The sequence below is a fragment of the Manis pentadactyla genome, chromosome 9, assembly GCF_030020395.1.
Source record: "Manis pentadactyla isolate mManPen7 chromosome 9, mManPen7.hap1, whole genome shotgun sequence".
In the NCBI taxonomy this organism is placed as follows: domain Eukaryota; kingdom Metazoa; phylum Chordata; class Mammalia; order Pholidota; family Manidae; genus Manis; species Manis pentadactyla.
The window spans coordinates 94,882,621-94,903,020 of record NC_080027.1 but is presented as its reverse complement, the minus strand read 5'-3'; the positions used below and the strand labels follow the sequence as shown (position 1 = coordinate 94,903,020).

At 34.9% G+C, this 20,400-nt stretch overlaps 1 protein-coding gene across 15 annotated transcripts in view; it reads left to right on the top strand.

Annotated features, from left to right (window-relative positions):
- CEP170 (centrosomal protein 170) overlaps positions 1 to 19,021 on the top strand; it is a 131,869-nt gene extending 112,848 nt beyond the window's left edge. For 14 of the 15 annotated variants that reach the window (XM_057507835.1, XM_057507846.1, XM_057507845.1 and 11 more), the window contains 5 exons: positions 1,586 to 1,756; positions 5,056 to 5,144; positions 14,359 to 14,452; positions 15,160 to 15,211; positions 16,773 to 19,021. In XM_057507835.1, coding sequence (XP_057363818.1) covers positions 1,586 to 1,756; positions 5,056 to 5,144; positions 14,359 to 14,452; positions 15,160 to 15,211; positions 16,773 to 17,062 — 696 coding nt within the window. In that variant the 3' untranslated portion in view covers positions 17,063 to 19,021. The remainder of the gene's footprint in view (positions 1 to 1,585; positions 1,757 to 5,055; positions 5,145 to 14,358; positions 14,453 to 15,159; positions 15,212 to 16,772) is intronic. The other variant, XM_057507840.1, reaches the window with a different exon arrangement.
- Positions 19,022 to 20,400: the final 1,379 nt, after the last annotated feature.

The window sequence follows — 20,400 nt, the reverse complement described above, 5'->3', positions numbered from 1 at the left end:
TAGCTAGTTAGCTAGGATATCTCTCTAATAGCAAAGGAGAAAAATCCTACAGTTTTCACTACTTGAGGTAATTCTGTTGATGACTACACACACACACATATACACAAGGATATTTAGAAATTGAAATGTGTATATACTCACACAGTACACATATATTCACTTTTAAAATATTCTTGTAAATTCTGGAATGTATGTTATTGCATGTAGACTGTTGCCCTTCTAAAACCAGGGCCTCCTGCTCTCTAGTCCAGGAGCACTATTTGCATAATATTGCTCTGAAAGATGCCTTTAACATATGACATAAAATTAATGGTGCTCTACCATGTTGGCTCTCTTGATCTGGTACAGAAATATAAGCAAAAGATTGACATTTGAAAGAATGAATCAAAGTTTTATTAGGACAAAGCCACATTCGTTTTAATTACTGTTTGACTGTGTGGTGCTACAATGTCAGAATCAAGTAGTTGGACAGAGACTATATGGGCTGCAGAGCCTGAAATAAAGCAGTGTTCTCAATAGTAACCACAAATAACTAGCCTTTTTGACAGATTTGATTCTGGCAAACTAATAATATTTTCTTCATTTGCTTTTTGTCACATTCCTTTTATGATCTAGTTCTTTAGTGGTCATTTTTTAGTTGGTTTTTTTCACCTTCATGTATTGTCTACTTTGGCAAACAATGTTTCATCAATCTGTGTAGAGTTTTGTTACCACATTGGTCAATTGTAAATCTATATAAATCATCCTTATTGGTGAAAAACAAAAGGATCTTCTTGGTGGCAAGACATACACAATTCTTCTGGTACATTTAAAATGGTAAAGATATTATTTTCTCAGCTATCTAACTAAATTTTATCTAATATGATTATACATTCACTCAGACCCAGTAAAATTATTTAGACATTTCATTGAATAGACTTTCATTTTTCCTTTTTATTTCTGAATATTGTACTAGTTTATTCCTTCTTCAGTAAACCTGAGTTACTTAATATTGTATGTGTAAAATTTGCACTGTAGATGGCAGTATATCATTTTTACTAGAACATTTCATTCCTGTAGCACTAATAATAAAAGTGATCTAAGACCAAAATACTCATTTTGTGGATTAAAATTTTTTTTCCTTTTGTAAACTTAATTGGAATTGGCAATTTATATTATCTATGAAGAAATCTGGGGTCTGGATTTAGGGAAAAAAGGGAAAATAGGAAACTAAAAGAAAAACATTATTTTACACTGGTAAGGCAATGTGAGTAAAATTAACTCCTTGTCCATCTACATGGCTCAGATTTTTTTTCTATTTACCATCTGTTTTCCAGTTTAGAGAAATATTACAAAAGAGTCAAATTTAATGTAGTTACATATTTTTGATTTTGAAAATAAAATCTATGTGGATGAACATCTATTTTATAAAATATAGGCACCTTTGAAGTACTTACTTAAAAAAAAGAGTAATTGGTTTATTGAAGATGTCGTGCTTCTATTACTACCAAAGAATGGGATAACTTCTGTCTAATCATAAAAATTATAATGCCAGTGTCTATCTTTTCCAAATTATTCTCATAAGGGTTTGCTTTTGTCTTCTTAGTTGGTTGATCGTGTTTTTGATGAAAGCCTCAACTTCCGAAAGATCCCTCCATTAATTCATTCTAAAACACCAGAAGGAAACAACTGTCAGTCCAGTGATCCAAGACCTCAACCAGCAGAGCCACCTGACCACTTAACAATTACGAGGCGGAAAACTTGGAGTAGGGATGAGGTAAGTAAACAATAAACCTTAACATAACAGCAAAGGAGGCATGTTCAATTGGAGGGAAAAGGAAGAACTATATACAAATAACTGAGACCAAATGAATTAAGTTCCTAAAGAATGAAAGCAAAACCTTAAAACCTTTAGTAAAAACTATAAGTAAATCTTTCAACATTATAATAGGTAACAATTTCTTAAAAGGCACAAAAAGCTTTGACTTTAAAATAAAAGATTGATAAATTAGAATATACCAAAGGGCTTTTGTGAAATATGCAGCCAACAAAGGATTAATATACAGAATACATAAAGAACTCTTACCAATCAATTTAAATAAAGGCAAAAAAAACAACAGAAAAATCTGCAAAAGGCATAAGCAGCATTTCACTGAAAAGAAAATACCTAAGGCCTACAGATTACAAAGAATTGTTCAATCTCATGAGTGTTCAGAGAAATACATTTCAAGGCTAGAAAGAGACAGTTTTACACTCATTCACTTAGTTGGCAGTAAATTAAAAGGTCTTAAAATGTAAGTGTTGGAGAAGATGTGGATAAATAGGCTTTCTTATAAGTTGCTGGTGGAAGTTTAATTGGTGCAGTCGCTTTGGAAAACAGTTCTGCATTATTTCCCAAAGCTGGTCATAAACATATCACATGATCTAGCCATTTCTTGCTAGTACATGCCCAAAAGAAACCCTTTCCCTTTGACAATGGAAGTCATGCAAAAGGATATTTATAATGCACTGTGGTCAGTAACAAACACTTAGTAACAATCTAACTTTATGTCAACAGAAAAGTGAAGGTATAAACTGGCATGTTCACAATTGAACACTTATAGAGTAATGAAAACAAATGAACTAGAGCAATATACCACAGTGGATGAATTTTAATAATATAACATTAAATGAAATTGGTAATTCTGAAAAGATTATATATAATGTGATTCTTTGTCATAAATTTTTAAAATGAAAATACACACTTAGGACAAATAGATCAAACAAGTTATACAAAAAGGAAAGCAAGGCAATGATGAAAGGACTCAGGATATTGTTTACCTTGGATGGAGAGAGCAGGGAGATGGAATGGAGGAAACTGTATGACTAGAGATAGGTTATATCAATCATCTATTTATTCATAACAAACCATAAAGATCTCAGTGTCATAGAGCAATAAGCATTTATTTATCACACACTTGTGGGGTAACTGGCACTGCTCAGCTGGACAGTTAAAAATTGTAGGTTGGGTCCAGGTTAAATCCATGTGTCTCATATTGTTTGGACCAGTGGACTAGCTCGGGCTTGTTCTTGCCATTGTTTTATCAGAAACATAAGAGGAATCCCCGCCATGCAAGCCCATATCAAGTCTTTACTGTCGTCTCTGCTAACATCCCATTGGTGAAAGCGAGTCACATGGCCGAGGTCAAGGCAAGCATCCTCCTCCCATGGTAATGGAGACGGTGGAGGAAGTGAATATTTTTGAACAATATTTATTCAATCACATTGGTTATTGTTAGGTCCTGGTCTTTGTTTTGGGTGGTAGATTCTTAAGTCCTTTTATTATTTAAGAGAAAGAAACAGTGGTCTGTGTTGAACCAATGATGTATGTCACGAATCAAGAATTATGATTAATTCTGTTTACCTGTGGATATATATATACCTGTGGATCCCTGGATTTAAGGACTAGGAGATGAAATTTAGTATGTAAGAATATGTCTGTTTGCAGTAGTACCAGGTAGGAAAAAATACACCTAATGTAAAAGCATGTAGCTAGCTCCAGAGTTGCAATTGCAGTATACTAGGTATTTTTAAAACACACTTTCTCTCTCCTGGCCTGATAGTTGATTTGTTGTTCTTGGCCAGGGTCTACTCTCTTATCTTATCCATATTCATTCTGTTCAGATGTCTAGGAAGATAAATTCTTCTACATGTATTAAAGCTATGTGGGAAAAGTTACATTTTTAAAGAGAATAGAAACTTCTAGATTGTTAGCTATCTCAAGGTTGTCATAAGAAAAAAAAAATTTAGTACATTGTGACTCTGAATTGCACTTTATGGAGTAGAAAAGAGAGAGATCCTGTTCTATGTTATCATCTTTCCATTTTTCCTTAGACTACTGTGCTGTTTCTCACTCCTTCCTAGTTAATATGTGTCTTCCACTCTTGTCCCTCAAGGCCACAAAATGCCATTTTGCTTATTTAGCCTTTCATTGCCTTTAGCTGCTTCTCATATCCAAAGTAATCTTTGTCCCCTTCTAACTTCAAATCCTTGTCATTCTCAAGTTCTAGTTTTCCATGATGCTTTTTTGATGTCACACTCACTGAATGCCCTTTCACTGGAATTCTTACAGCACCAAATCATGAAATTGAGCACTTACTTACATTATTTCTTATAAAATACTTAATAGTATTTCCTATATATGAGTATTATCTTCCCCACTGGTCTTTAAAGCTTCTTAATATCCAAGGCCATTTCTTCATTTCCTGGCTTTTCTTGCAGGGTCTAGATACAGTTCGGATATAAGGAGCTGATTTTTGGAACCCACATCTGTTCCCAAGTTCAATCTTTTTTCATGTTCTGTGCTGTGCCTTTTATAATTTAGTCCTTGGCAAACTGCAGTTTGCAGGCAAAATCAGGCTGCTGCTTGTTTTTATAAATAAAGTTTTATTTCAACGCAGCTGTTCCTCCTTGTTTGCACATTGTCTACAGCTGCTTTTGCTACAATGAGAAACTTGAGTAGTTGTGACAGAGATCATATGGCCAAAAACCCTCACTGACTCGCCCTTCCAAAAGTTTGCTAACCCCTAGTTTTGCCCTTAAATTTCAACTGTGTGGTACCAACCTCCATCATAAAAACTTACTATTTTGAGTAAATTTTCAAAAATTCTCTCTCCCTCTAGACTTTGCTCTGTAGAGCAAGGCTTATATTCTTGGTCTTTATAGTCATATTATTTGATGAAAGAACAGATAAATTTTAGTATTCTAAATTAATTCTCATTTTTCCTTTTATGATCATTTGAGTTGGGCAGGATTATGATAGTAATTGAAGATAGGATAATATGGATTGATTTTGGAAAGTGATGTGACCAAAATAATGTGGAAACTTGACAAGCTATTTAATAAAAAGGAACTCCTTTGTTAATATTTATTTGTTTCTTAATTTAATTATACATTAATTACATACTTTCTTGATCTTTACTAAAATTAGCATAAATGCTAAGTGCCCCTAAATATGGGGAGCGATGACTAGTCTTCTTGGTGGTTACACAATACAGTGGTAATATTTTAATGTAGTTTTTTCTTTGGCTGTTTCAGGTCATGGGAGATAATCTGCTGCTGTCGTCCGTCTTTCAGTTCTCTAAGAAGATAAGACAGTCAATAGATAAAACGGCGGGAAAGATCAGGTACTACTCTATTACTCTAACATCCTTGCTGCTGTTGTTCACAGCCGCCTGTTCCACTTTTTGCACACCTGCTGTCACAGCTGGCAGGAGCTGGTGAAGGCAGTGGTGCTCAGTCTTACTGCTGCCACCTCCATGTTCCTTCCTTGTAGATATAAACAATAACCATAAGCCAGATAGCATGAAGGGGACAAAAAGAGAAACAATTGTCCTGGATAATCAGCCCCCTTATAATTGAGAGTTAACAATTACAATCACTTATATTGGTTTCATCAATAATCAGAAACAGTTTACCCTTTCGCAAAACAATAGTGAATGTTTTAAATGAACAGTGTTGGGGCTTCTTTCCTAAGATCTCAAACTTCAGTTCATCCCTCTACAGTAAAGGAGACAGCTATACACTCCTACAACACTCAACGACTGCTTACCTGCTACTTTGTGTGGTCAGTCGTGAGGCATCAGAAAGGTGCTGCACAAGTAATATGCAGCCAAAAATAATTCAGTGATTGGATTTGGAGACATTATTCCCATGTAAGACTCTTTTTTTGTGTGTGTGTGTGTGCCTGATTTTTTTTTTTTTGGTATAGGTAATCTACAATTACATGAGGAACATTATGTTTACTAGACTCCTCCCATCACCAAGTCCCACCAACAAACCCCATTACACTCACTATCTATCAGTGTAGTAAGATGCTGTAGAATCACTACTTTTCTTCTCTGTGTTGCACAGCCCTCCCCGTGTGCCACCCACACATTTTACATGCTATTCGTAATCCCCCCCTTTTTTCCCCCCCTCTGTATCCCTCCCCACCCATCCTCCCCAGTCCTTTTCCCTTGGTAACTGTTAGTCCATTCCTGGGTTCTGTGTTTCTGCTGTTGTTTTGTTCCTTCAGTTTTTTCTTTGTTCTTATACTCTACATATGAGTGAAATCATTTGGTATTTGTCTTTATCTGCCTGGCTTATTTTACTGAGCATAATACCCTCTAGATCCATCCATGTTGTTGCAAATGGTAGGATTTGTTTTCTTCTTATGGCTGCGTAATATTCCATTGTGTATATGTACCACATCCTCATTATCCATTCATCTACTGATGGACACTTAGGTTGCTTCCATTTCTCAGCTATTGTAAATAGTGCTGCGATAAACATAGGGGTGCATATGACTTTTTCAAACTGGGCTGCTGCATTCTTAGGGTAAATTCCTAGGAGTGGAACTCCTGGGTCAAATGGTATTTCTATTTTAAGCATTTTGAGGAACCTCCATACTGCTTTCCACAATGGTTGAACTAGTTTACATTCCCACCAGCAGGGTAGGAGGGTTCCCCTTTCTCCACAATGTCGCCAACATTTGTTGTTGTTTGTCTTTTGGATGGTGGCGATCCTTACTGGTGTGAGGTGGTATCTCATTGTGGGTTTAATTTGCATTTCTCTGATGACTAGCAATGTGGAGCATCTTTTCATGTGTCTTTTGGCCACATGAATTTCTTCTTTGGAGAACTGTCTGTTCAGCTTCTCTGCCCATTTTTTAATTGGATTTTCTGCTTTTTGTTTGTTGAGGCATGTGAGTTGTTTATATATTTTGGATGTCAACCCTTTATCAGGTCTGTCATTTACGAATATATTCTCCCATACTGTAGGATACCTTTTTGTTCTCTTGGTGGTGTCCTTCGCTGTACAGAAGCTTTTCAGCTTGGTATAGTCCCACTTGTTCATTTTTGCTTTTGTTTCCCTTGCCTGGGGAGATATGTTCATGAAGAAGTCACTCATGTTTATGTCCAAGAGATTTTTACCTATGTTTTTTCCTAAGAGTTTTATGGTTTCATGACTTAACATTCAAGTCTTTGATCCATTTCAAATTTACTTTTGTGTATGGGGTTAGATAGTGATCTAGTTTCATTCTCTTACATGTAGCTGTCCAGTTTTGCCAACACCATCTGTTGAAGAGATTGTCATTTCCCCATTGTATGTCCATGGCTCCTTTATCGTATATTAATTGACCATATATGTTTGGGTTAATGTTTGGAGTCTCTATTCTGTTCCGCTGGTCTGTGGCTCTGTTCTTGTGCCAGTACCAAATTGTCTTGATTGCTGTGGCTTTGTACTACAGCTTGAAGTTGGGAAGTGAGATGTCCCCTTCTTTATACTTCCTTCTCAGGATTGCTTTGGCTATTCGAGGTCTTTTGTGGTTCCATATGAATTTTAAAACTATTTGTTCCAGTTCATTGAAGAATGTTGTTGGTATTTTAATAGGCATTGCACTGAATCTGTACATTGCTTTAGGCAGGATGGCCATTTTGAGAATATTAATTCTTCCTAGCCAAAAGCATGGAATGAGTTTCCATTTGTTAGTGTCCTCTTTAATTTCTCTTAAGAGTGTCTTGTAGTTTTCAGAGTGTAGGTCTTTCACTTCCTTGGTTAGGTTTACTCCTAGGTATTTTATTCTTTTTGATGCAATTGTGAATGGAATTTTTTTCCTGATTTCTCTTTCTGCTAATTCATCATTATGTGTAGGAAAGCAGCAGATTTCTGTGTATTAATTTTGTATCTCGCAACTTTGTTCTAGTAGTTTTGGTTCTAGTAGTTTTGGAGTGGAATCTTTAGGGTTTTTTATGTATAATATCATGTCATCTGCAAATAGTGACAGTTTGACTTCTTCTACCAATCTGGATGCCTTGTATTTCTTTGTTTTGTCTGATTGCTGTGGCTAGGACCTCCAGTACTATGTTGAATAACAGTAGGGCGAATGGGCATCCCTGTCTTGTTCCTGATCTTAGAGGAAAATCTTTCAACTTCTCGCTGTTAAGTATGATGTTGCCTTTGGGTTTGTCGCATATGGCCTTTATTATGTTGGGGTATTTACCCTGTATACCCATTTTGTTGAGAGTTTTTATCATGAATGGATGTTGAATTTTGTTGAATGCTTTTTCAGCATCTATGGAAATGATCATGTGGTTTCTGTCCTTCTTTTTGTTGGTGTGGTGGATGATGTTGATGGACTTTCGATTGCTGTACCATCCTTGCATCCCTGAGATGAATCCCACTTGATCATGGTGTATGATCCTCTTAATGTATTTTTGAATTCTGTTTGCTAATATTTTGTTGAGTATTTTTGCGTCTATGTTCATCAGGGATATTGGTCTGTAATTTTCTTTTTTCATGGGGTCTTTGCCTGGTTTTGGTATTAGAGTTATGCTGGCTTCATAGAATGAGTTTGGAAGTTTTCCCTCCTCTTCTATTTTTTGGAAAACTTTAAGGAGAATGGGTATTATGTCTTCTCTATATGTCTGATAAAATTCAGCTGTGAATCCATCTGGCCCTGGGATTTTGTTCTTGGGTAGTTTTTTGATTACCGATTCAATTTCTTTGCTGGTAATTGGTCTGTTTAGATTTTCTGTTTCTTCCTTGATCAGTCTTGGAAGGTTGTATTTTTCTAGGAAGTTATCCATTTCTTCTAGGTTTTGCAGCTTGTTAGCATATAGATTTTCGTAGTATTCTCTAATAATTTTTTGTATTTCTGTGGGGTCCGTCATGATTTTTCCTTTCTCATTTCTGATTCTGTTGATGTGTGTAGATTCTCTTTTTCTCTTAATAAGTCTTGCTAGGGCCTTATCTATTTTGTTTATTTTTTCAAAGAACCAGCTCTTTATTTCATTGATTTTTTTCTATTATTTTATTGTTCTCAAGTTTATTTATTTATTCTCTGATGTTTATTATGTCCCTCCTTCTTTGACTTTTAGTCTGTGCATGTCTTTGGGTTTGAGGTGAGTCTCTTGTAAGCAGCATATAGATGGGTCTTGCTGTTTCATCCATTCTGTTCCATGTAAGACTCTTTTAATCAGTGTTTATTTCATTTATTTATTCCTTGGGTTAATAATCCTCCCAGCATGCCCTAATTTTAGAATATAATTTTAGTGGAATTAAATTCCAAATTGTAGCAACAATGTCACCTTAAAGGGATGAGTACTTGAGCCAAACTTTAGACATGACTCCTGCTAATAACTAAGCATGTGAGTGGGCCCTGCAGGTTTGTTAATTCATGTGTAAGACTGATTGGTTAAGCATAAGTGTTTTTTTCTATAAATTTTCACTTGGGCTTTACCGCAGGGGAAGAGTGGACTGCATTTATCTCTGGCTACATGCTGTATGAGCAGTTCATAGAAGAAACGGATGAAGGAGAGCTCTCTTGTGAAAGCAACAGAAATCAGCACATGTAGAACACATATACCTCACCTGATATGGTAGTAGAGCTCTAGGCAATTAATCACTGAATATGATTAAAATGAAACAATACACTCATTTATAATAAGCCCAATCAGAAATTATAAAACGTGTATTTATAAATAGCATGCAACAAATTTAATTTGTTTAAAAGTAATATATGAACCTTAAAATGTGCACATTTTTTAATTTAGAAAGAATCCGAGGAAATTATATTGTTGTTAGACTTCTTATTTTATGTAACTAGAGATTTCAATAAGAATGAGTGGGCCTAGATGAAATATAAGTTGTGAATAGTAAATTATAGATAACATTAAAGCAAAATAATGAAATTAAGACAAATCACATGTATGTAGCAGAAACAGCTAATTTAATACAGTTTACTTAGATGAATGAGGTAGAATGTAAATTCTATGAGAGCAGTAGGGTGGGTGGGGGCATCTTTAATTATAAGTGCCTAGAATATGCTATATAACTATTTGTTAATGAATGAATATTAAATCATTATTGTGTAGAAAATTAAGTTTATTTAAAATAGGGAGATGTGAAAATTGATAAGAGTAAATTATCTTGAAAAAACAGTGGATGGCAACATAATGGTAGTCGTTAACATAATTTTTAAGAGTAGTTACATGTACAAAGTGCTCCTTTAAAAAGCCAGACATTTCATTTGCTTTTTAACTGTTAAGGTAGTATGCCTCATATTCCAATCAAATTTAGAGGGCCTGTTGATAAACTTCACTGATAATCTTTTGAAAAAGTAAAGATACTAAATGAAAAGACCAAGGAGTAGAAAAAGAACTATATTATGAGCTCATTTGTATAAATCTTTGAGAAATGAACCTGGAAGAAAGAAATATATGTATATATACATGCATGTATATACATATAATAGATATTGTATATTTTCTGAAATATTTGTATTTTTTAACCTTGTTCTGTGTTTTGTTAAAAAATTAAATTTAAAAGTAAAATAAAGAACAAGATAGTACAGATTACATTGCTCATTTTTAAATGAAAACTTAATTTTTTCTAGAAGACAAAGTGAAGAGAGTCTAGTACATTTTTAAGGAATATCAGTATGGGCTCAAGAGTATAAAAGAAGGCTCAAGGCAACTTTATGTAAAAATACTTCAGAAGGTCATTCATGCTATAACATTCCTAATTTTTATAATTAGAATTTTAAAATACAGTGAAACCGTGTCTGGACATGGTTTGTCCATTGTAATACTCCATGCAAATATAATTTTTTTTGTTATTAATCTACAATTACATGAAGAACATTATGTTTACTAGCATTCCTCCTTCACCAAGTCCCCCCCACAAACCCCATTACAGTCACTGTCCATCAGCGTAGTAGTAAAATGTTGTAGAATCACTGCTTGTCTTCTCTGTGTTGCACAGCCCTCCCCATGCCCCCCCATTATACATGCTAATTGTAATGCCCCCTTTCTTTTTCCCTGCCCTTGTGCCTCCCTTCCCACCCATCCTCCCCAGTCCCTTTCCCTTTGGTAACTATTAGTCCATTCTTGGGTTCTGTGATTCTACTGCTGTTTTGTTCCTTCAGTTTTCTTTGTTCTTAATACTCCACATATGAGTGAAATCATTTGGTACTTGTCTTTCTCCGCCTGGCTTATTTCACTGAGTATAATACCCTCTAGCTCCATCCATGTTGTATGCAAATATAATTTTATATTATGTTGAAATAATACATTTCCTCAGTGTCTAATGAGTATCAACAACCATTGTAAACACACATTGAACATCATTTTCATTGAATTATAAGGTTAACTGTCTAGTTTAAGAGAAGTCATTGAGATAATTTATTTCAAAAACTATTCAAAAGTATCTTTTAAAAATACTGTGTTTAAGGTGTTCTTAAAAAAATTTTTTATATGTTTTAAGTTACTATAAATTGGGTTGCTTTTATCTTCCAGTAAATTTAGAAGGATGACTCATAGCTACGTTTTTACATGGTTTAGTCAAATACTGGGTGAAGTGAGAGGGCTTATGGGATGATGAGAGATGGCACTGGAGAGATGAGGACAGACCTAGTTAGAACGAATTTGTTAAGGAGTTTGGCCTTTATCATAAAAGAGCCATAGAAATGAATACATTAAATATGGGCACTTTTGATACACCAGTGTTAATCCATAAAAATACCATGTAAGCCTCATGTGTTTGTATGACCTACCAACTAGAAAACCTCAAGGTCCTGTCACCTATGAATGGGCATCCCGGTTATTTCAAGCACCTACCAGAATACATGTCCTCTGCCTCATACACCCAGTCATTCATTCGTTCAGCATATTTTTGTAGAGTGTCTGCCTTGTGCCATTCTCTCTTCCTGTTGACTATTCCTTCCTGCAAAGTGTCTTCCAGTCCGCACTAAACTCATCCCTAGTTTCCTCCAAATAAATTTTTTGCATTTTTGACATTAAAATTGAGAACAAAGAACATGACTGATTGATTGATTTTGCTGTCTCAGAAATCAGAATTTAGAAAAGTAAAAAAAAATAGATAAGTAAAATTGCCTGAATGAATTTGTTTGAAGTGATTTTGTTTCCTTCAGTCTGAGCATTGAGCTTTACTTGTGAAAAGCACTGTGGTTGGCTCTTATTGTGGAAGATAATAGGAAGATAAAACATCATCCCTATTATTGAGTTTACAATCTGGTTGGCAAGGTGAAGCATATATATAATTAACTGTTATACAAATAGCATGTGATAGATGAGTGCCCAGGGAGAGGTAAAAGCAGAGGAAGAATCATTTATACCTAGGACAGTCAGGGAAGGCTTTGTGGAGAGGTAGTAGTCAAAGATAGGTATAATTCTTGGTAAGCAAATCTCAGGGTAGAGGCCTGGGTGGAAGATGCCTTTTGTATGGAAGATGCCAGGGTGGTTTGAGGAATGACTGGTCTTTAGGTTTTGTGCCAGGAGCTATAAATGCAAATGCCTACCCAGACCTGTCTAAAGATATGCCTATTTGAATTGTTGGAATACTTTCTAGGCACAGAAAAGTATTTATACGGGAACTATTTTGCAGCCTTCTCATTGTATTCCATGTGAAAGTGACCCTCTCCAGTTGTGCAACATGACCCTGAGTTGGTAGACCACCAGTTTGCAACCCCAAATTTGCCTCTTTGGGGGGACCATGCTAGAGAATAGATTGTGGACAACTCAGAATATGAGCCTGACTTTTTCCCTAAAACCAACTGCTTTATCAAAAAGAATTTTTAGCTTAATAGTTAAATTATTGAATGAAACTAGCTTTGGAACTTAATGTGTTTTCATGCTGGCATTTAATCTGACCATTATTTTGAATCCATAATGTAACATGATCACTTGAGAGCTTTGGCTTTTTCTGAAAGATGTATAATGATTTTTGAACAAAAACAGGTAACTTCTAAACCACAAAGGCCTAGTCTAAAGTTTCTTGGTCTAATTTTCTGCTCCCTTAGTTTTAAGTATTATATTAGGGTTCACTTTATAAAGCCAAAATGGTAAGTTTGGCTTTAAATCTGTGCCACAGTATGTACAGATCATCCTTAAAACAAGATTTTTTGTATCTCTTTAGTGGCTTAGAATTTCGGGGTGTGTGTGTGTGTGTGTGTGTGTGTGTGTGTGTGTGTGTGTGTGTGTGTGCGTGCACATGAGAGAGAGAGAGAGAGAGAGAGAGAAACATTCAGGAGGTTCAGGAACCCTGCTGACCATTCTGAGCATTTTCACCAAAGGTGAAGTGTGCATGATTTAACAGCTGGGGAAGCACAAACATTATACCCAGTAACTATTGACTGGCAGAATTCACTGTTTTCAGCACTCTGTGGCTAAGCAAAGACTTCCTGTATTGTAAGAGTCCATTGTAGTTTTAAGTTGCCCTCAAAATAGTCACTATGTTTTTACTTCCCACCAATACTAATGCTGTAAGGTCTCTTACAAAGCACATAGTAATTACTTAAATGCTTTAATATCATAGTAAGTAGGATAACAGCTCTTAGATGGCTAGCAAGGATGTTCAGTCTTTTGGGTTTAGAAAACTTAACACCCTTATTGCCTTTTTAACCATGGTGGTGTGTAATTGGAGATATTCCAGACTTGATTTGTTGATGAATTTCACATATTTAAATAAGTTGAATCCTGCATGTTGATCTCTAAAGAAATACAAATAAGAATGTAAGTTAGTTTACCACTTAAATAGTGATCAGCTTCCAACAGTAATAGTTTATTTGTACAGCGTTGATGCTTATATATGGCAGTTAAAGTACATTTTCAGGCTCAATGAAGTTTAGAAAAGGTATGTGATATTTACTTCTTGTAAAACTACACTGACTCAAGTCTCATAGATTCCAAAATATAAGGGACAGAAGACCACCACATTTGAAAGACATAAAAATTTTGTGGCACTTCATGAGTTAAGATATTTGAGTTTAGTTTCTAACATAAGAGTTACCTTTATTGGCAGTTATTTTTATCAGAGTCTTAACTCCTACTAGGTTATTATGTACAAATATATTAATATGAATTAATATTTTTAAAGAAAAGTACAGTAAGCCAGTTTTCAGCCTTTAAAATAATGTTCACACTTACCTCAATCAGTAAGATTCCTTTTCTTTTTTTATAAGAGGTCTTAACACACTCAATTGCTCATTCCCAATTCAGGCTGTTTTCATTATAAGTGGCGGTTATATGGTTAATTTATAAATATTAGATGAAATTTGGGAAGGTTATTTCATTTAACGTTTGTTTTGTACTTGGTTTTCAACAAAGAATGAGATGAATATGAAAGGGTTTACTCAGTTGCTTTTGTCATATAGATCTCTCAAGTAAATTAGTTTATGATGATACTGACTCAGTATTTAATTTACATTTCATGTAATGGTTAGTGGTTTCTTTATCCTTTGTAGCTTTGGAAAGATAGATTGTTGTTGTATTATTGTTTAAAATGTGATAGGTTTTTTAAATGTGAAAAGTAAAATGCTTAATATTTTTTGATTTATAGAATCTTGTTTAAAGACAAAGATCGGAATTGGGATGAAATAGAAAGCCAGTTAAGAGCTGAAAGTGAAGTCCCTATTGTGAAAACCTCAAGCATGGTATGGTAGTTTTTCTTGAATATTAAAACATTTTAATAGGTCTTATTTTAAGGGAATGATATGCTTATTTTTGAACTGTTGATTTACATTTCTAAAAGAAACTGTAAATGCACAAATTTGGGAAATTGTATTCCTTCAGCTTTCTCACAGGAGTTTAAAATGTTGATTGCTTCAAAGTTGCAGAGGGTATGAAAGAGGAACCTTTTATGTTTCTATTATACATCCTTGTTCTTATAATAATTATATATTATAGATAATTTTGAAATAAAAGCCATGCTCAAATATTAGTTGACGGCAGTCATTTCCATTTACTTAATATATTGCTTGTCTCTTCCTCATAAATTTGTAAAACTGAGATTGCAATGTATACATTTTCCAAAGAAATCTTTAGGCACTTTTACAAAATTCATGGAAGGTTGATCAATACAAGTTTTTCAAAATCTTTGCTTATACATACTATTATCTTGAACTTTACATCTTCTATCATTATCTCATTGAAAAAAATAATTCTATTTCAACATTAATTCAAAGATTTTAAAATTTGAATTTTGTTTACTGGGTATCATAATTATTTAATATATTGTTGCTACAAATATAGTGCCATTTAGATAATGTTAAGTATTCCATAAAAGATGAGTGTGAGATTCATTGTTTAGCAAACAAAAGTATTTTTCTTAAGCTAAATTCTGTCATTGCTTTCCCTACAGGAGATTTCTTCTATCTTACAGGAGCTGAAAAGAGTAGAAAAACAGCTTCAAGGTAAATTTACTCCTGAGTTAAGTATAGAAACAGCTAACAATTTAGGACAAATGTGTTCCAAGTGGTATTTCATAAAATATTATTAGACTGTTATTTAATTTAAATGTAATGATATATGGATAAAAATAAAGAGTTCTGCATGTCCAAATTACTTATAAAAAGGAAGTTGTGAAACCTAATGTAAATAATTAAAAAGATAATAAAGTTAAATCTTGGGCATACAGCCCCAAATATTATAAACTAATTCACAAATTTATATTATCTATTACCTATCTGTCTACATATATATATACACACACACACACACTCTAAAATAATGTGTTAAATATGTCTACAGCTGAAAATGCTTATTAACAATTAGCATTATTTATCTCATTTGACAATTCCTCAGTTTGTGGTGTAATTGAAATGAACTTGTATTCTAATACAAATAATGGTTGTTTGAATAGCCCACAAGAAATGAGTACATATTGGCTATATGTAACAGAAGAGGAGAGAGAGAAGAAAAAGGAACTATTTGCCTCCTAAACTTTGGCAGGCACATTGTTTTAGTGTGTGTCAGATCTTAATCATGCATTAATGTCTATGTGTATCTTGACCTGGAAGTCTCCAGTGGTACAACAAGCAGCTTCCAGAGTCAACTGCTAATTCTCTTCAATATTCATTGCTTGAATTATCATGGGCATAACCTTGATTCAGCCTCAGCACATCTACGGGTTATGACTTACCCATGAGTAAAATGGGCTTGCTCATAGAACAGTTGGTAGCTGGTTGAATGGGGGTATACTTTTAAAAGTAGGACCTCTTAACATGATTCTTTCCCCAGTGGTGCTTCTGTCTCTCAACTACCCCCACCAGTGCCAAGTTGAGTCACTGCCTAAGATTTTGGCTCTTCTACTCAAGGATTCAGTCTACATTTTGAATTGAAAACTGCTCTTTAACTGGCCCCTCCCATAAAGGTAGCAAGGTGTATTTGTCCTGCAGGGGCTGCCATGGGATATTAGTATCTAGGCTACTGGGGGATCCCTATGGCTCAGTGGTACATATACCCTTGAACACAGCATATATGCAAGCATCTCACCAGGATGCACAACAAGCTGTGGTAGCCCTCAGAGTATTGATATTCGATGTTCTTCTAGCCTCCACAGCCTTCCAGGTTTACCCTGAACCTCATCTTAGCAACTAATCCCCAATTATCTGAGTGGTACTTACAGCTAGGAATATTCATTAAAATCATAACCAACATTTTCACTATCCTCTCAGGATGACGAAAACAGGTTTCAAAAGGATCTTTCCTGAATCCACATCTCCAAATCCAGTCTTGCAGCAGTTTGCCCCTAAGTGAGCTTACTTAAGGCACCAGAAAGAGTGTTTAGGTCTGTACAAGAGAGATCAGCCCCAGGACTATTGAAAGTGGGGTTTTAAATACAGCATTGAAATTAGCCAAACTTAAACTCATATAAGCATCCATAGTTGAAATACAAATCATAAGCAATTTTCACATCCAAGTTTAACTGCATCCACAATGATCTTTTCTGTGTATTCCTTTTATTTCCTTCAGCCATCAATACTATGATTGACCCAGATGGAACTTTGGAGGCCCTGAACAACATGGGATTTCCCAGTGCTATCTTACCATCTCCACCAAAACAGAAGTCCAGTCCTGTGAATAACCACAGCAGCCCGGGTCAGACACCAACACTTTGCCAACCAGGAGCTAGGGTTCTTCATCCTGCTGCTCTCTCAGTCTCAGCTGAGTTTGAGAATACCGAATCTGAGGCTGATTTCAGTATACATTTCAATAGGTTCAACCCTGATGGGGAAGAGGAGGATGTTACCGTACATGAATGACTTTCTCTTCATAAAAATAAGTTACCTGTGTAATGACTAGGGATAGTGAAAACAGCATAGCGTTGATATAAAACAAGACAGCTTGGTCAACTGCAATCTTGTTCTCTCTTCTTAATTGTATTATTTATTTTTTATCGATAATGTGTCATATTAATCCCTTTAAGCCATTTAACCAACCACTTGATGCACAGATAGGAGAAAGCAGATTGTGGCCGTCTCACCTTTTGTGGTTTTATGATTTTCAAATGGAATTGTACAATTGCGTCCTTTCCCTTCATAGATCTTTGTTTTTTTCTTTAAGCCATGCTGTGACCTACAAGCAAACTACATACCCAGCATTTCTGACCCCATGTCTGCTGTGCCAAGCTGCTTCCTGAAATGGACTTCCTCTGCATCTGTACAGATTTGTTAAACACATATTTGCTTCTTAATAATAGGATTTGTATCAACATCACTACCATTGGATATAACAACATACTACTCTCCATAGTCAAACTGACCTTTCAGTACAGTTGTTCTTATGTTTTCAAATTTTCCAACATCTGTGTGATTTATATAACTTTGTTGCTACATAACTTGTCTTGGGGTTTACAGAGATGAACTATTATGTTTGCACTAAAATTTGCTCGGAGTGGTAGGTGAACAGAACTGTATATCAGTAAGGACTACCTGTCTTTTTTTGTATGTAGGAGATTGATAATACTCTATTTGTTTTAATCCCACAGTGTTTACTCCACTTTGGAAAAGATCAATTTGGCACTTTTTTCAATTTCTTTTTTTTTACTGCAAGTAAGACTTGGTCTCATTTTTAGGGTAAATGGTAACTAGAAAGATTAAACTAGAGAGATAGTTTAGGTGGAGCATATTTTTAAAACTAAGAACATGTATATTGGTCCTGTGTTACCAAGTTTATATGTGCAAGTTGAAAAAAATTTCCCTTGAAATGATCACGAAGTTAAAATTGTCTTCATTAGGTGTCTTGGAGAACCAGTAGTTGTAAGATTAGTTGCTAGTTTCACTCCCGAGCAATGACTTGGTTCTGTGTTTCCCTGTAGGACCCAATAGTAAATCCTGTCTCAGTCTTACACACTTATAAGGACCCTGCAAGATGGCAACTAAACAGGAAGCCTATGAAGAATACCTTCTGTAAACTTGTTTTTTCTCTTTCTTTTAAGTTCACATTTGGATAAGTTTAAAAAGAAAGTAATTATCTTTGTGTTTCCAGAACACTATAATTTGAGTGAATCTTAATTCAGTTTAATGTTGTTAGTAGACTTGGATTTTTCCCTTTACCCCATCAGTCTGTAATAGTTAAAATTACAACTTTTGCAACTTTTATGAAATGGTCTTTAATAGTTCAGCAATAATCCTGTGCTATAGTTCTTTTAAGAGACTCTATGTACTTCAAAACTGTACAGGAATTTTTTAAATCCTGTACTGTTGGCCAGTTAATAAAGACGCAAAAAAACCTTCTTATAGAGATGTAAAAACAGAAGCCTGTTGTATAATGGATCACGTTGTATTTCTTTTTTTAAAAAAGGGAAATGAGCTCTTCTCTTCCCCATTATAGCTAATAAAGGAAGACTGAAAAGATTTTAAAGATACAAATGCTTTGAAGGAATAAATAAACATTAAAACAGGGTCAATCCATTTGAAGAAAAAGTCAAACAAAATAATCACCATTGTTCCCTCTTTTAATTTAACTTCTGGGTACTGATCACATCCACATGGAAGTAGAAGGTAAGGAGTTGTTTAGGAAAATATTAGCATCAACTCTACTTACGTTATCGTTTAAGTGTTTACACAGTTTTGTTCAGTTATAAACATTTGGCCTTTTACTATGTTATTTTTATTTTGTATGAATACATTATTCTCCTTATTTATTTTTGTTACATTTATTATGTTATTTTGTTATGCATTTACAACTCCATTTTTAAATAAAGTGTTTCTGGAACTTTATACAGTGATTGTACTTTTTATTTGTTCTGCCATCAGGATTGCTAAAATACTAAGTAACTATATATATATATATATATATATATATATATATATATATACCATTTTCCAAGGCTTAATGAAAGAATCCTTCCAATTCTAAGTAATATGTGATAATTGTAAAACTTCATAACTATTTTAACTAAAGAAGAAAATGTTTTCTTAGCAAATTATAGTAAATGTAATTCTCTTAGCTTAATACTCTGATGTGATATGCACATACAAAACCTTTATTTTTAGCTGGCCTGGGATCATCAGAAAGCTTTATGACAGTGATATATTTGGGGAACAAAGAAGAAATTTAAAACAACTTGCACATCTTAAATTTGCAAGCTATCAGTTTAGACCCACTTTGTTTCATATCATTCATACCTAAGAATCTGAGTATCACCCTGTTGCCACTCAACTTCTGTTCTCAGCTTGACCTTTTGAGGCCTTCCAAACCTGGCTCTTTTCTCATGTGTCTGTGTACACCTGATACAGAGTCGGCCACACATTTCTGACCACCTTGAGCTTCATCTTCACTCTGCACACTTGCTTCTTCCCACTTCTTTTCTGCTTCCCCTGCCCCTTCCATTCTGCAGAGTGCCACCCATGTCCTCAACTGGGCCACAAGTAAGGGCTGTGCCACATACTTGTATTTTTCTCTTCCCTTCCCCCACAACATATGCACATGTTTCTTCCTTCTCAATCACTGAAATCATCTTTTATTTCCTGGTTAGACCCTGTACTTTCAAAGGTCGGTGCCATTTTGCTTCCTTCATCTGTCCTAGGGTTTGCTTGCCATATCCCTGCCTGACAGGACCCTATCTTTTGAAAGGAAACTAGACTTAGAAGTTGGGATCCAGACCCAGTCCTTGCTAGGTGAAATGTGTTTCTCCATCTTCTAATCTGCAAAATAAGAGGGTCATCCTATTTACCCAGGTCCCTTCTGACCCAAGTGGTCCAGGACTGTGAAGCGGTTAGCCTTTCTTTTTTCCTTCAGGAAGCCTCCTTTTATTTTTTGTCCTATAAAGACCTTTTCATTGTGTTCTCCTGCCACCCTGTACCCAGTTACAGGCCAGATTTTATCTATTCAACAAATCCTTGGCAGAGTGCCTACCACATACCCAGGCACTGAGATTCCTGGCAGTGAATAGAAACAAACTACTGCCCTCACAGACATGTTCTCTCATATTCCAGAGTAGGGAAACATGATAGAAACTAAAAATTGGATAAATAAATTGATAGTCAGATGGAGAGATTACATTCTGCCTCACCTCCATGAATTGTTTACATAGCTACCTCCCAATAGTTTCCTAAATGCACATAGCACTCAATGATTCAATTGGATACATTTTTAT